At 48.4% G+C, this 15663-nt stretch overlaps 1 protein-coding gene across 2 annotated transcripts in view; it reads right to left on the bottom strand.

Moving 5' to 3' along the window:
• NOC2L (NOC2 like nucleolar associated transcriptional repressor) overlaps positions 1–15663 on the bottom strand; it is a 54222-nt gene that overhangs the window by 12723 nt on the left and 25836 nt on the right. For both annotated transcript variants that reach the window (XR_007508137.1, XM_049817163.1), the window contains exons 15-17: positions 11022–11165; positions 4972–5085; positions 1–136 (exon numbers count right to left, since the gene is read on the bottom strand). Coding sequence is in view for 1 of the 2 variants with exons in the window: in XM_049817163.1 (XP_049673120.1) it covers positions 1–136; positions 4972–5085; positions 11022–11165 (394 nt within the window). In the remaining variant the exon portion in view is untranslated. The remainder of the gene's footprint in view (positions 137–4971; positions 5086–11021; positions 11166–15663) is intronic.

Below are 15663 nucleotides of genomic sequence, written 5' to 3'. Positions count from 1 at the left end.
CTTTTATAGGAAATCCAACAGCCTCCTCATCAGAGTCACTGTCCAGCTCGAAGAGGTCCTTGAATTCCTTTTTATCTTCCTCCTTTCTTTCATCTTGCTTCTTACGCTTAATTTCTGGGAAGTTCAAGTCTTCAAGCTGGAAAAAACCAAAACCAACAGTAAGAAAAACCTTAATTTGTACTTTTAAACATATAATGCTGAGCTTAAACACAGGAACTTGGCTTTGCCCAGTATGTTTAAGCCACACTGCCAAGAACAGTTGGGTCTGCCTGCTGCCAACTCGGGGCGTAACAGGGAGATTTGCGAGTCAGTTACAAAGGTGAATGATACATGCAAAGCACCACTGCTCTATTGATCTTTACCTAATAAACTCCTTTTGCTAATGGGCCATCTACTGCTGGTACCTTAGCATGGATAAAAGCGCAAGACATCCATGACAAGCTGGCTGACCTAGATCTCTGGACTGAAAGCCACGCAGGCCCTATGAGCTTGGGCAGCCAAGCACGATCAAGCCAGACTGTGCTGGTCATCTCTGAAGTAGCAGCTTTCCACCAACGCCAAAAGCTGTGACAGCTATAGCAAAGGCACCGTCTTTTTGGCTGCAGATTTCAGCACAGTTAAATGGCAAGGTGCTGAAGATGCTTAAGGTCTGTCTAGACCATGGCTTCCCCAGTTGCTAGCCCTTATGGAGATCAATGGGCCAAGAGCCTTGCTGCTGCAGACAGCCAATATCAATGCCATTAAGTACTTGCAATTGACACCACCTCACTGCTCTTTACACCTCTCCGGAGGGGGATTAGGGGGAGGATTTACTTGCAAGGGCTCAGGCCAGCAGGGCAAAGATAATCAGAATGCAAATTAAATCCCAAGTGCTCTCTGAACATCAGCTGCCCGCTGCCCGTGCCTGGCTGCACACCTCCTGGGAAGCACTCATGCATTAGCACACATTAGCTTGCTTGGAAACATTCGCCCTGCGAGTAATAACTCATTTGCTCTCTCCCACCCATCAGACCACCCCTCAACACACTCCTCTCTGACCACATCCACTTCAACCCTCCCGTGAGCTTCCCCCAGCAGGAACAGCAGCAAAGCACACTATATAGAACGGCAGCTCTCAGCGGAGAGAAAGAAAGAGTGAACGAAGATGGGGGGGAGAGACGACAAGAGACAGAGAGATGCGCATTTGCTCCTGCAGCCAATTCCAGCAATTTCTCCCAGCCTCTTTCACGGTTATGGTCCCCAGCTGGGCAATATTGATTCTGGGAGCTGAGCACTTACAAGCAATAACCTGCAGCACCAGGATGGAAAGTCAGAAGCTGGACGGAGAAGGGGAGAGGGCAGCAAATCACCAACCGCCATTTGCAAAGTCCTCATTTTATATCATGTTCCCACCTGCTCTTGTCCACTATGAGATGCCTCTCCTTCCACCGGCCCTGCAGAGACCTGCTGGGCTGTCTCTTTGCTGGGAAGACATGTGAAGAAAGCAGCACACGACTGGCTTTCCAAACAGCAGTTGTTGCATGCCAGAGAAGAGACTTAGGAAGCAAAACGCAGCAAGAGCAGCAATCCGGACCCACTGCCAAACGGCTGCCCTCAGCTGTCCTAATGACATACTGTAACCATCCTGTTTCCTAGAGTGGTTATGCTCCAGCAAGCTCCGTCGTGGGGCAGGGGAGCTGCTAGGGTGAAAACATTTTCCTTAGCCCCTATCAGTTCGGATGGACAAGACAGCCTCATGCTTCACTCCTCTTATTTGTTCTGGCATACAACTTTATGGAGGGTGGGAGGGCAGAGGGAAATGCTCCAGAAATACTGATTCAATGAGAGGCTCCAGAAATGAACCACAAAGGTCTCAGAAGCTGAAATGTATCAGCAGCTCTGCTTCTAACCCAGCATTAGGGTGTGATCACAGACACAGTCCCCATATCTGATCCCTTTCAGTTTATGCATTCCTTGCCTCAGCCAGGCCATGCTGCCATCCCAGTCTTGGGGAGAAGCACCTATGGCTGAGCCAGCTCTGGAAATCTCCCAGTCACAGGCAGCACCTTTGGGCTCGCTCTGTGCCAAGAGCCATGCTACCTGCAGAGCCCCTGTTTGGCAGCATTGGTAGCTATCACTCTTCAGCAACAGCAGCAGTTAAATAGGAGTCCAGCACTGCCTAACCAGGAAATAGTTGAGGTTGAAAGTGTCACAAACAGAACCAGAAACCCAGTTCTGACAGCAAACAACTGCTGCATCAACTGCCCAACTCCCTGTTGGCTAGTCCTGTTCTCCATGACCCTGGTCACTGTTACTCCTCAGCAGCAGTAAATGAAATGCAAAAATCATCCAAGGGCTTATTCTCCCTCCTCACACATCCTGAGCATGGGATGTTTCCATGGAACACATCATTTAGTAGGTTTAAAGTGGAAATGGAGCTGTGCATGAGTAAAATGTCTCACGTACATGATGTGGAACAGTCTTCCCCAATTTTCCGAACTTCTCTAATTCAAGGAAGCAAAAGAGAGAGACTTATCTCAACATTGTGAAAAATTTCTCCAGTGTCCTGTGGAGGGCACGTACAGCAGGGAACAGAGGCTGTTAGCTGGGCCTTCTTTATTTTCATACTGCCTAGGAAAAGTTCCCATTTCCAAAGGCAGCCTACAGTTTTGGGTGACATCAGTAGTGGTTGAACTCAACCTGAGCATATTAAAGAGGACCTGGTGTTGAATCATGCTGAGTTGTGCTACCTCCAACTTTCTGAGACTCCACAGGAGTGCCTTCAAGATGGGTACCTCAAAATAAAGGCACCAGAAAACCCTACTAGCTGCAGAGTGATCACAAAGCAAAGGAATGAGACTTGTACTGAGCCACAGCTCACAGATACAGCCTGTGTTCATCACACAGTAGCAGTAAATTAGGTAATTTGGGGGCCGGTCTTTTAATCCCCAGCTAGAGGGTTACAATCTACTGAGTCTCACGAAGCCGATTAGTCTACATCCCATTAAAAACCATTGGGAAAAGCAAATGGAATGGGCAGACGGGGTCAGCATTGTTATATAAGGCAAGCTGCAGCTCATAGCAGCTGAGAGCCAGGCTGATTTTTTCTGTTATTATTTTTTCCCCCCAATTGCTGCTAATGGGACATGGATTTTCCCAGCCCTAATGGGCCTCATGGTGTTCACTCTCCTGCTGGGGCTCACAATGCTGCATCATTAAGCTAGCAGTCCCCACCGAGACAGACAACAGCCCCATTCACCAAGCAAAGATGCCAGGCAGCCACAGGCCTTTCAGAAAGCTAAGTCCAAAGTCTTCTCTCTCTCTCTAGTTTATCTGTTCAGCCCACTTTCTCCAAGAGAAAACAAGTCCCTGTCACTGCCCTTCAGACTTCCCCTCGTTTCAGAAGTCACCCTCTTGAGCCTTGCTATACAAAAGCAATCCCCCCTCAAGGGGAGGCCACCCCAAGGAGCTCCAGCTCCCCTCCTCCCTTTAACATTAGACTGGGGCTTGTCTCCACCGAGGGCTGATCTCCTCTCCCTTTGTGATAGCTGCTTCAGTACCAGGAAAGTGTCAGCTCACACCAGCAGGGCCAGTTTTGGGCAAGAGGTTAGCCCCGCTCACAGCCATCACTTCTTGCTGTTTCTTAGTTCCACCCCCCAATTTCCTTTCTGCAAAGGCCACATTCTCCTGCTGGGTTTGCACCGAAAACAAGTGTGCTTTTTGTTCCCTCTGCATGGCTGCCCCAGGGAATTTCACCCTCCTGTCCTTATCTCAGGATGGTATATAATACTGAGCATTTCTAGGATCTCCCAGGTTGTCTACCACGCTCTGCGACTTGTCTCAGAGCCAATCATCCTCATGTCCCATCGATTATTTTAATTGTTCCCCACCATACGCTGGAGACACCAATTATATCTATTTCCTGCTCCCTGGCCAAGAGCCTAGCTCAGCCACTTTCATTGCATTAGCATCGAGACAGCTTTCCTTTAGACTCCTAACGTAAGCAAGCTCCCACCCCCACCTTCTGCATCCTGAAGTGCAGTGCCACGAGAAGTGGCCAAGGAGCCTTCCCTTGGGCAGGAGATGTGGGAAATGGCCATCTGAGCACTTCTGTCCAGACAGCAAGTCCCACCTCACAACCAACCACCCCCACATGGGTGAAATAAGAAAATGCAAAACAGAACTCATCTCTGATATTCCCTTTGCTAAGAAGAGAGGCATCCTCCTTACTTTCTTGCAAAGTTAGGTTTTAGCATGGCAATCCAGTCACATTCCGCAGAGCTGGAAAAAGAACTAAAGGCCTACAGGAGCTCAACCCGCGCTGCTTTTCTATCAAGAAAGCAACGTAATTTGCAAGAAATTATGTAAATTGCCCAAAGTAATGTGAGAAGGCCCATGAATGTGGGGATGAACACACAGAACAGGCACCGTGTGTACAGTCTCAACTTCAAAACTACATCACATGCTTGCTCCAGAAGTAACATCTACAGTAAGGCTATTGCCCCAGTTGCTCAGACACAATCAAATCTGTTACCCAACCTACCCTTGCCAGTACACACAATTGCTCGATCACTACTGTCTTCAGCTTCCTAGCCTCGAATTACAAAGGCAGCTGTACCAATGGGTCTTGAATGGCATGAACCTAAACAGGGACAGAGGGGAATTTACCCTAGTGCTACTTCACCCTGTCTCATCTATCCTCTATTAACTTGGGCAAATGAACAGGCTACAGGCAGAGAGGACAGATGTTGCTCCCAGAGATCCCAGCAAGACAAATCCATAGGGAACTGAAGACACCAGCTAGGCTGCTGTCCAGCCATACTCATGCTCTGTCCAAGAATGCCCAGCCTACACACTCACACAGCTCAATCCAATTTCAGCTCACACCAGTGGAGCTGGTTTTGACCAGCTACCATCCTATTGGCAGGACATGGCTCTCTTGCCTTCCCATGGCACAGATGTTGTCCAGCAAGTTAGGCATTTCATTCTTACTCTTTCTTTGCCGCTGATTTCCAGTTGTATCTCCTTCTCTCTTAGCTTCTTCCACTGAGTATAATACTTAGTCAGAGGTGTCCCTTCCTCTTTGACCTGCTTCTCCCATTGTTCCTGTGGAGAGAGGGGGTGCAAATTTAAGATGGGTTTTCAAAGCAGTTTTCCAATACAACTTTGGCAAACTCGGGGAGTCAAGAGCAGAGGTTAAGACCCTTTCCCAAACCACCCTCTCCCAGCTTCTGGGTAGGAAACTGGCAACCATGACTAAGAATGCAAGCAGGACTAAGTGTGAATTCAGGCACAGCCATTTAAGCAACCACTGAGTCAGAAGTGGTGTGACTGACAACTCTCCTTAGGCAAAACAATGCCTGGGCACTACAGGGAAATCAAAGAAAGCCAAAAGATGAAATGGACAGGTTGGCCAATGTAACAGCTTACTTATGCAATACCAAAGCACAGGATGCCAATGGTGCTGAAGGACAGCATAAAGTTCTCATAAAGGAGCATCTATGTGGTGGTGCATAAAATGCTTTAGCTTATGGAAGATCGCCAAGTTTTCCCAGCATGGTGGCCCGAAATGTGGGTTCCCAGATTCCTGTTTCTCCCTCCTAGAAGAGGCCTGATTCTCAGAATTGCTGAGAATTCACAATGGACTCTCCTAAAATCAGCTCAATGCCTTCTGGGATCCACTGTTACTATCTTGGCCTTGAACATTCACTTCTACTCTAGCTCTAGTGAGAAGACACTGACACAGAAGTCAAGTCAGATGATGCAGCCTACTGTAATGAAAAAGAAATTACTTCAACTGAAACCTGAAGGTAGGAATCAAAGAGACAGATCAGAGGATCTACCAGGACAAAATTTGTCCCCTGCTCCTTCAACAGAGGCATTTGATCATCTGCTCAGTTCTAGGTTTTTAATTCAGAAAAACCTCACACAAGCATTTACAAGAACAAGACCTAAGTACCAAAGATGTCTGACTGCCTGTTCCCCCTGTTCTACAGCCAAGTGTTTATTTTTGAAACAAACATTCCCCTGCAGGGTTTGGACTCATCCCAACCTTGAGAGAGCAGAGCACGAAGAAGTGCCGAGCCTGTTTCCGCTGTCCAAGCAGGGAGAATAAGGAGGCGCAAACACTGTAAATGGTGGGAAGCAAATTAGATGGTTAAAAATTCTTTTACACTTCAATCGTTTGGCATGTTAGCGCTGAAAGGGGGGTGGTGTTATGTCATATTAAAATACATTCTCCTTAACCTGCCAACATCCCTTTAACTTAAAACCCACACAGAACTGTACCTGTTAACTGGATTACCACAGTGCCCAGAGGCTTTGCATTACCCCACAGTAAAAAGTCAATCTAATGTGAGCAGGAAGTCATGAAACACAAGTAGGAAGTGAAACAGGCAAAGGAAGAAGGGAACGAGCAACGGAAACAAAGGTTAGCATAGATATGCTCAAAGGTCAACACAGATCCAAAAAGAATATCCCGAATCCAGGGGCGAGAACAAATCCAGAGCTCTGTATGGGCAGCTGTGTGTTCACAATGCTCCTGTTTGAGGGTGGGAACGAAAGGCCAGACCATCTTCACAGCAGAAAACACAGCAGCAGCCCAAATATTCTTCAGCAGATCTCAGATCAACTGCTTCTGGGGAGCTGAGCCCCAAAACTAGGGAGCCATGGTGTTGGCTGCAGCCTGTGAGCCAAGGCACAGGAAGAAGTTTGTTTAAAGAGCAGTGCTTGAACAAGAGAAAGAGCAGGTCTCCGCAATGGATAGCGGCACAGAGCTTCCAACTTCCACGAATAAGCAAATACTCAGTATATACTGTGAAGTGAAATACATCAGTCTACGCCAGCTCTTGATTTGGCCCATCACTGGGAGGGATGTGGAGATGATCTGTGGTCTCTGCAGCTGGCACCAGGAGCTGAACTTTCGCAATTAAATGGCGACCAGCTTGTGTCACCTGCACTCTAATGGCGCAGAATCTATTTATGCATCCTGTAACAGGCGCTATCAATACTGCATCACGCCAAACAGGCCCTTTCTGGTAATCACGGGTCCCAGACTCACAACCCCCACGGGACTGTTTGTAACATGGCTCCAGGTCTGCATGGCCGGAGCCTGCGTCTGCTCTCCGGTCTCCTCCCCGGCAGGCTGACTGAAAGCACAGCTGATGTACCGCCGACTCCAGCAGCACTCGCGAGCAGAGACGCCAGCCAGCAGACAGCACAGCTTTACCGTCGATCCGACCCACCACTATGGCAAGAGGAGTAATTCCCGAGGAGTACAAAGTCACCCCATTTATAGATCAGGCTCATATCAGGCTGCCAACTGTAATCAGGCAATTTGTTGATGCTGCTTGGTACAGACAACTTCTGAGAAAGACTCTTCTTACAGAGAGCAAAAGTCTATTTGTTCCGATACAGCTCTTTTGGTTTTAAACTGTGCTGGAATTCAGAGATTAAAAGGACCATTAAAATACTCCCATCTTTCCAGTCAGAACACCTCAACAGGAATTTTGAGAGAGTGGATGCCATCACACCCTTTAACCATTTGCAATTCTCCTTCTATTACAGCTTTTGCATCACTGTGCTGTCAGGCAACACCCAGCATGGATCAAGCCCGCAGTGCTAGCACCTGCACAACTGTAACAAAGATCATCACCCACCCTCCAGAAAAACCTCCCATCTGAAATGTGAGATGGGGATGAATGCAGAAGATCTGGAAATCCCATGGAAATGAGGCAATGCTTTCCATCAGCTCATTCCCTCACTTCACATTTCATTAAGCGTGACAGCCTGCTGGGCTGCACTGTTCTTAAACGAAGGTTCCCCAGCTTGGCGCAAAGGTCTGCCTGAGAGCCACAGAGCTGTAACGCAGCCCAGCACACACTGCAGGTCCTTTTCTTTCCTTGCATTTTCCCCTGCCAATCCAGGGCCCATACTAGTGCAGATGAACCTAAAATCAGAGCTGCACACTATGCATTTGGATTCAACTTCAGCTGCAGGCTCCGCTTTTTTGGCCCCTCTCACAAAGACCTTAATTATTATAGTAGCCTATTAGCATTGAACTCTCAAAAAAAGCACTGACTCTCAAATATTAACCTGCTTCTTACAAAAAAAAAAAAGTTCTCAATCATAAAATAATGTAGAAGAAGCCAGGCTAAACACATCTGGTGTGCCTATGCCTCCATACCACAGTTCCTGGGATGCAAGGAGGGATCCCCCTCACAGTCGCTCCATGTTAAGTTAAACATTGCACCATCATGCTCCTCTTGCAGCACTAGTTTCAATCCCCAGGTTGTTTTTTCTTTAAAATTATATAATATAGACCCTTAGGTAAAATCCACCTTTCTAAAGCACACCCACTACTCTGCAACTCCCCGCATGAAAGCTGCATTTCAGCATGTTGTCTGGAAGAATTAGCTTAGAATTTGGGCTCTGCTCCCTACAGTGGACCAGGCACAAATGCATGCATGTGAAAACCAGAGAGCATTTGCTTTCAATTGCTCTTGCTGGCAAGGGGGACATGCAAATACCTCCCCTTCCCTCACCCCCCTCCTTCCCTTCCCTTTTCTGGCAATGTTTGCTCATGAGAAGTGCCAATGCCCCACATATCACGGAGACAGCCTGGCAAACTCAACCGAGACTTCGAGGGACACTCCAAACCCTTCTGGGAAGCCCAGTCTCTGTGGGAGCTTCGGCTCTTCTTGGGAATCTACACCATCTGCTTGCAAAGGCGTAGGGGGAAAACACAGGGCCACCGGGGCACAAAAGATAAGCCACTACGGGCTCTTCCACCCCACAGAAGTACTGAGTGGGCTGTTTCCTCTGCTCCCAGGAGCACTGATATCCCATTAACTGAAGGAAGAGAAAGGCTCCCTTCTCTCACAGGACGACACCACAGCGCAAAATTACGGCTTGCACAGGCAGTCCAGGCATCCTCCCCGAGCAGCACTTTACCCTGTTGCTCTAACCCTTTAAATGGCAAAACAGCCGTCTCCAAACAGGCTTGGCAAACCGGTGCCTGCTTCCCTTAACCAACCTCCCTCACTCGAGGCAGGCTGCCTGTTGCTGCCCCTCCAGAGCCAATCCAGCCTGATTCATGCTACTTAGCCACCCAGATGTCCCTGGGAAAGCAAGTGCACCAATGTCAACTAGGAGACATACAGGCAGCAAGATGTTAAAACAATCATTTAGTTCTTACACAAGGGACTACAGCCAGAGTTGCTGGGAAAAGCAGACAGTGGCAGAGTTGTTGGAAACCCTGTTTTATTTAGCCAATGACCTTCCCCAGCTCATCTGTTTCATGGAGAGCCCTAGAGACCGAAATCTCTACCTCTGCAGAGTGGGTGGGTGGTCACAGCATTGCCCGCAAAAAGTACAAAACAACAAAACCCTAACCACTTCACTCCAGACGGGAAGTATAATTCCTTTAGCAAAAACAGTCCAACCCAGAATGGCATTTACAGAATCAAAGACTACTTAGTCACTTCAAACCCAGGTCCATCAACCCCTTAATCCCAGAATAGCACTGCTGCGTCCTGGCATTGATATGTCAGGATTTCAGTCCTGCAGTCGCTACCCCTTAGCTTCTGAAGACAAATTAGTCTGCACTGCAACTTCTGCTCTGTACTCAGCTCCATGCCAACAGGTGGAGCTTTCAATGATGCAAGCACTCCAGACTTTCCAATGATACCATGTGGCCAGAGAGACCAGTCTGACCCATCAATTGCCTCACAGAGATATTTTTACCTCTCTCCTGCCAGGCAAAGACGAGTCAGACCCACTACTTCCTCTCACACAGAGGGGCATGCACGAACACATACAGTTCACCTGTTATCAGGCTTGCAAAGGCTGCTGTGCTAGATAAAAAGCAAAGATAAAATGTAAAATGTCCAACTCAAAGCTTAACAACAAACAAAGCTTAATTAACAAGGCTTCCTTCCGTTTGGCTTCATTTACATAGGGCCTGGATTTCAAACACCTCAGAGTTTACGTCAGGTCAACAGGTCTCCAAAGGACGGAGCAAAGCAAAAGAAAAAAAAAAGCTTCAAGCAAGGACAACTAAAGGACTGTCCTGACAATATGCTACACCATCCCTAGGAGGACCTGGCTTAGAGCAAGCAGACTCCTGGAGCAGGGGAAACAAGGAAAAAGGTAGCATCTCAGCCTGTTCGCCAGATGGCCAACTATTAGCTAACACGCCCTCTCATATACCATTTTCTAGCTGTGCTACAGTTCACTTCCTAAGATAAGAGGGGGGGGGTCTCCATCATCACCTTAGTCACTCCTCTTCATCTCATCACTAAGGTAGAATCCTGACATTTAACTCAACTGCTCCACAGGTGCTATGAGCCATCAAGAGTCACTGCAACTTTTCTAGGTGTCGACTGTGCTCAGCATTTTCTCAGCAGGCTGGATGCTTAGGCTGCAGACAGAAGAATGTAATAGCACCTCTCTTGAGAAGAAAATGCAGTGCCCAGGATGCCTGATTACTGTTCTTACGGCTCCTAACTGCCCCGATTCTATAGCTCTGTCTCCACAAGGGCCCAGGAAAATGGGGAAAGGTTTGCCTCAGGATCCTGAACTGCCACATAGCAGTCTGCCAATGGCTTGGTTCTACACTGCTGGAGACTAGTCTCGACAGACTAGGAGGAAACAACACACTTACAGAGGCAGCAGAATCCCTCTTATCACTTTAGGCATGAACTGGCACGAACTATCAAGAATAGGATGATGAAAACAAAGAAACTTCTCAGAAAAGGAGATGCCCCAGCAAAGCAAGGCGCTTCTGTGCATATGTGTGTGTTATAAATAATAGAAGGGTGTAATTTATAGACTGTGTTTTCCATGAGGCTCTTGGCTGCAGAGTTTTGCCAGCTATAGCATCAGAGCCCTGCCGAGTTCAGTTGTTTGTGAACATCTGCCCCACCCCACACACTCCCGTTTCCATGATCTCGTCGTCCCTCCTCCCTCTGCCACCCGCTCAACCCCAGCAGCCAGAGTCTGACTGTCTTTCCAGGAAGCCCAAATCGAAGTAGCAGACTCACCACAGACTCCCTGCTGGCCACGCCGAAGGTGGCTTTCTGACGCCTGCTGGCGATGTAGGCAGAATTTTCCTGCAGTTTCTCCAGGAGCTGCCGGATAGGCTTGCAGTAGTTGGCAATCTTGCATTCCTTCAGGAAAGATTTTAGCTGGGAGGAGGAAAAGGAGAGGAAGAATGAAAGCAACGTAATAGTTTCCATAAACAGATCCCATCAGCAAAAAAACATTTCCCGCCCCCAGTGACAGACAGCATGGGGTGCCTTTTCCCTTCAATTCATACCATACTCCAATGTATCATCCATATTCAGCCCTGGGGGTCCTGCCACTCCGGGCTGGGAGGATGCAAAGAGTTGCAGTGACAGGCCAGATGTTTGTACGCAACCCAGTGCAGGGGCCTTGCTCAAAAACAGCTCTTTCCACCCTCTAACGCTACTTCTTTCTGAAAAAAAATGTGTCAGTGGAGTTCAAGCAACCAGCAGCAAAGAATTCTATGCTCACTGGGGCCTCAGCTCCTAGCTGCCATTATAGTTAAAATATCCCTGTCTCCTGCTCCACCAAGTATTAAGAGGGACTGTGGACCAGATGCACGGAGACCAGGAATAACAGTGGATACTAGATAGCCAAAAGCACAGGGAAGCCAGGATTAGAATGGGGAAAGGTATCTGTGGGTTAAGACTGTAGAACACCAGCCAATACAGGAATGGGAACACCAATACAAGAGGCTGTGGATGAGACTGACGGCTGGGATTAAAGGCAGAGTTTGAGAAAAGACTTAAAATTGGGGTGGAAGTGGCTGCGGACTGGGAGTAAGGGTCTTTGGCATAGCTTGGTGGGAAAACTTGGTGCTGTTGCAGCAGCAGAGCTGTGGGTCAGGACAGAGGGCCATCTGCAGAGTCACACGGGGTGAAGTTTGCTTAGTGTCTGACTGTACCAACCCAACTCCATCTGGCACCACTGATTTTTCAAGGGCACAAACCCACACAGCCACCACAGAAAAATTCACAAAATAACCATCTCTGTGAACAACTTGTGCAGCATGCGCCTAGGCAATTCTTTCTTTTAGACCCAAGGCCTTATGTGTAACCCTCAGGACAAGAGCCAGTCTGCCAGGAAACCACAAACCCTACTGCTGCAAAGCGCAAGGACCATCCTACTCACAGAGAATCTGCTCCTGCCCTCTCTCTGCACCCAAAGCACATTTCACTACTCTCAGACAATGAGACTTCATTGAAAACAGCACATTTTTTGCATTGTTTTCTTTTTTTATCTCCGTAGCCTTGTTTTTGAGCAAACCTCTTTTCCCCCCACCAGAGGAGATTTCCCCTCCTAATACAAACCGCCCTCCAACACCACTGCACTGTTCTGACACCTCCAGACTAAAAGCTGAGGCAGCAGTGGATACTTTTGATGACAGAAAGAGAGATGGGGGTGCCCAGATTGACTCATGGCTTGAATTCCAGTTTACAACACTGTCTCCTAACAGTTTTCACCAACTCCAAGACAAGTCTCCGGAGTGCTGTCCAAATTCTGCAGGCCAAGCTCTTTGCTAGAGGCATAAATATATATATACACACACACAACACAGACACTTGATTTAGAGAAAGAGATCCAACGAGGCAAAAGAAAATGGTTAACCACAATGGAATCTTCACTTCAGCTGGGACCTGCAGATGCTATCATGATAGAGATAAAATGCTTCTAGTCAGAAAATACAGTACTGCCTTCTCTACTTACGGCTTCAAATGTTCTGCCTCAAAAGACAGAGCTAAGGGAAGGAAGATGATGTCTCCCTCCTGTCAAGCCCACACGTTGACTTGATCTTACATGCCAAGTGGGTAGGTATTAAATGTTAATCAAGAGGTGACAGTCACACCTAGCCCCTCTCTGTCAGGACACTGCTCTCCTGATGGGTATAATGCTGCAGGATCTGCTGTCTGCTACACACATGGAGAATGTCCCCCATTACCTAGCAGCAGGGGCTTCTCTTGTCCCTTTATGGCCAGCATACGCCCACCTGCCATCATACATCCAACTCAGAAAAATTGGAGTTAAAATGAACACCTTCCCCCCTTTCCACAAAGCATACAGCCCATCAAACAAGTACAAAGAAACCATCAGCAAAACTATTCTTCTGCTGGTGAAGCCTGTCCTACCCCCCCCCCCCTTTCTAAAATACTTATTTTTTTATAGGTGCTGCATATTTATCTCCACTGAGAGATGCATTTGTCATTCGATTTATCTCACTTGATCCCCACAGCTGCAGCCCCAGATCCATTTCATCCGCTGCCACATACATTATCATTTTTCTTTCGTTGCAGAAGTGTCACCAGAAATCCTGCAAAATCTCAGGCTCTATCTGTGCAGTTTGGTGTTGTGTGTTCGCTCTCACGGCCGTATGCTTCATTTCTTCTCTCCCCCTCCTCTCTCCTACCCCTGCAATCCCTCACAGTCCCACCACTATCTGCCACAGATATTAACGAAACGTAATGAGATCTCAGTCCTGTGTTAAGAGGCAGGGAACACAACCAAGAAGGTAAAAGAAGATAGAGGAGGGAGAGAGAGAAAGGGACTCTGTGTATGCCTTTTTCCACTCTGCCAAATACAACAACTGTATCTTTCCAGAATAAAAGCAATCAGAACATACGCGTGTGTGTGTGTGTGTCATTAACATCTCACATTGGTTCCTAGCTAAGCAGCTCTGTGATTAGTGGGATTGATTCTGTCAAACTGCCAGCCTTAAACACCAATGGTTTATACCAGCAGAGACCACAGCAAAACCCCAGCTCCTCTTACTGTAAACGACGCAGAGAACTATAAATGATCTGAAGCAGCTGGGGGTGTGTGTGTGTGTTGCAGGGAACCCAAACCAAGCCCAATCCTCCACTTACAAAAAGCAGAGAGAATATTCAACTTGGGACAGAAAGCGAGCAGCAGGAGGAGTGGCTGCTGGCAAGGCAAACCGGCACCTCCTGCCCTTCTGTCTAGCTGCAAGTCATGCCTACATCATGCCATCTCTTGCCTCCACCCAGCAGTACCTACCCCTTATCGATGTCTGCCCAGTTCTTCCCTTTAACCTCCCACCTCTGCTCTGTGATGCTTGTCAGGGCTCTAGAGGAGGGAAGAGGCAGTCTCTTCCAAGCATCCAGGCACGCAGGCTCTGCACTCTGAGCTCTTCACCAGCCTGCGGAGGCAGTGACCACCATAGGGTCATCCCAGCAGCTGGGCAGAACAGAAGCCTTTGAACTGTCTCCTGCCCCTACTGGCTCTCCTTTCCTTTGATCTGCCGGGGTGCTTCCTGCCTTCCAAGCAGGGAGGTTTTAAAGTTCAGGTTGAAGGCAGTTCAGCCTAGCTTCTCCCAAAGCCGCTGACCAGAAGACGAGGAACGCAACCGTCGCCAGCTGGAACACAGCCCCTACGACACGGCACTGAGAGAAGCGTGAGCTCATCGGGGAGGAAGAATCAGGACAGATGGATTTTTACAGTTAACTGGAACCATTCCAGGAGAAAAGCCCCCCCCCCCCTCCTTTCCCGAAGACTCTGAGATTTTGGGAAGCTAACCTCAGCACCCCAGCCCAGCAGACGCCACGAGGCTGTGGTTAGTGGCAGCCAAATAGGAATCCGATAGCATTAATTCTCTGCAGAAATACAGGCTGGTCCCAGGGTGTGTTTGGAAGCCACAGGGCGCTTGGTGCCAGAGGGCCGTCAGCCGTTTTTCATTCCAGCTAGAACATCGGCTCCGACAGCTTCGATGCTCTCAACAGCTGCTGGCTGAGAGGAAAGGGCTTTGTTCGCTGCCGATAAGAGAGAGGCACGGAAAGCGAGAGCAAGCACAGGAGCTGCTCTCCTAGCACAGAGACTGCCTGTCAGCTCACATTAGCCAAAGCAGCCTAATGCCAGCTAGGCAATGGCCTGTGCCAGGCTGCAGGGACCCAGCCAAGAGTCATGCGCCTGACAGATGCCAGCCTATTACATACAGCAGAAACAAGGAGATTTGCCTCCCAAGCAGCCTGTGGGTCCCAACCGAGACATTGCTCCCATGTCAACCAGAGGCATCGTAGCAACAAGGTATGCAGCCACAGGGTCTCGTGGCAGACACCAAAGCAAAGCGGAGGTTCACGTCCCCATGGAGGATACGACAGCAGCCCTCTGCCAAACTCGTAGGACACCTGCCACTCACGAGTTAAAAATAGAGAGGACTGGGAGGAAGGCAGGGAACAAGTTCCAACATGTTTGCACTGAGCAATCTTACTGTTCAAAGCAGAGAGGTCACTGCTCGTTCAAAACTGAAGCCACCCAGCAAGCATGGTATTAGGGAAGGATTATGCACAAAACACCCAGACGCACAGCACTAGTAGGCGGTTTTGTTGCGGACAACGAAGTATGTAAACGTGAAGTGGCTAGGAAGAACACTCTGCACCGTGGAATGCCAGGGGAGACGCAAAGGAGACTACTTTGCAGCACTACCGTTAGGTGCAGCAAGGAGGAGGGATGGAGACAAGAATTGTACTGTTTTGTATGGAGGGACCTGGGGAGAAAGTGCCCCAGCTGATGGAGACACTGTGAAAGGAGGGAAGATTGCCATCTTGTGGAGAGCATGTGAGGGAGGCCATAAGGAAAAGAAAAGTACGGGTTCACAGAGCACAGGTA

The sequence above is a fragment of the Accipiter gentilis genome, chromosome 1 (assembly GCF_929443795.1).
Source record: "Accipiter gentilis chromosome 1, bAccGen1.1, whole genome shotgun sequence".
Taxonomy (NCBI): domain Eukaryota; kingdom Metazoa; phylum Chordata; class Aves; order Accipitriformes; family Accipitridae; genus Astur; species Astur gentilis.
Note: the sequence above shows the minus strand (reverse complement) of the source record. Positions and strands in the feature narration are given on the sequence as shown.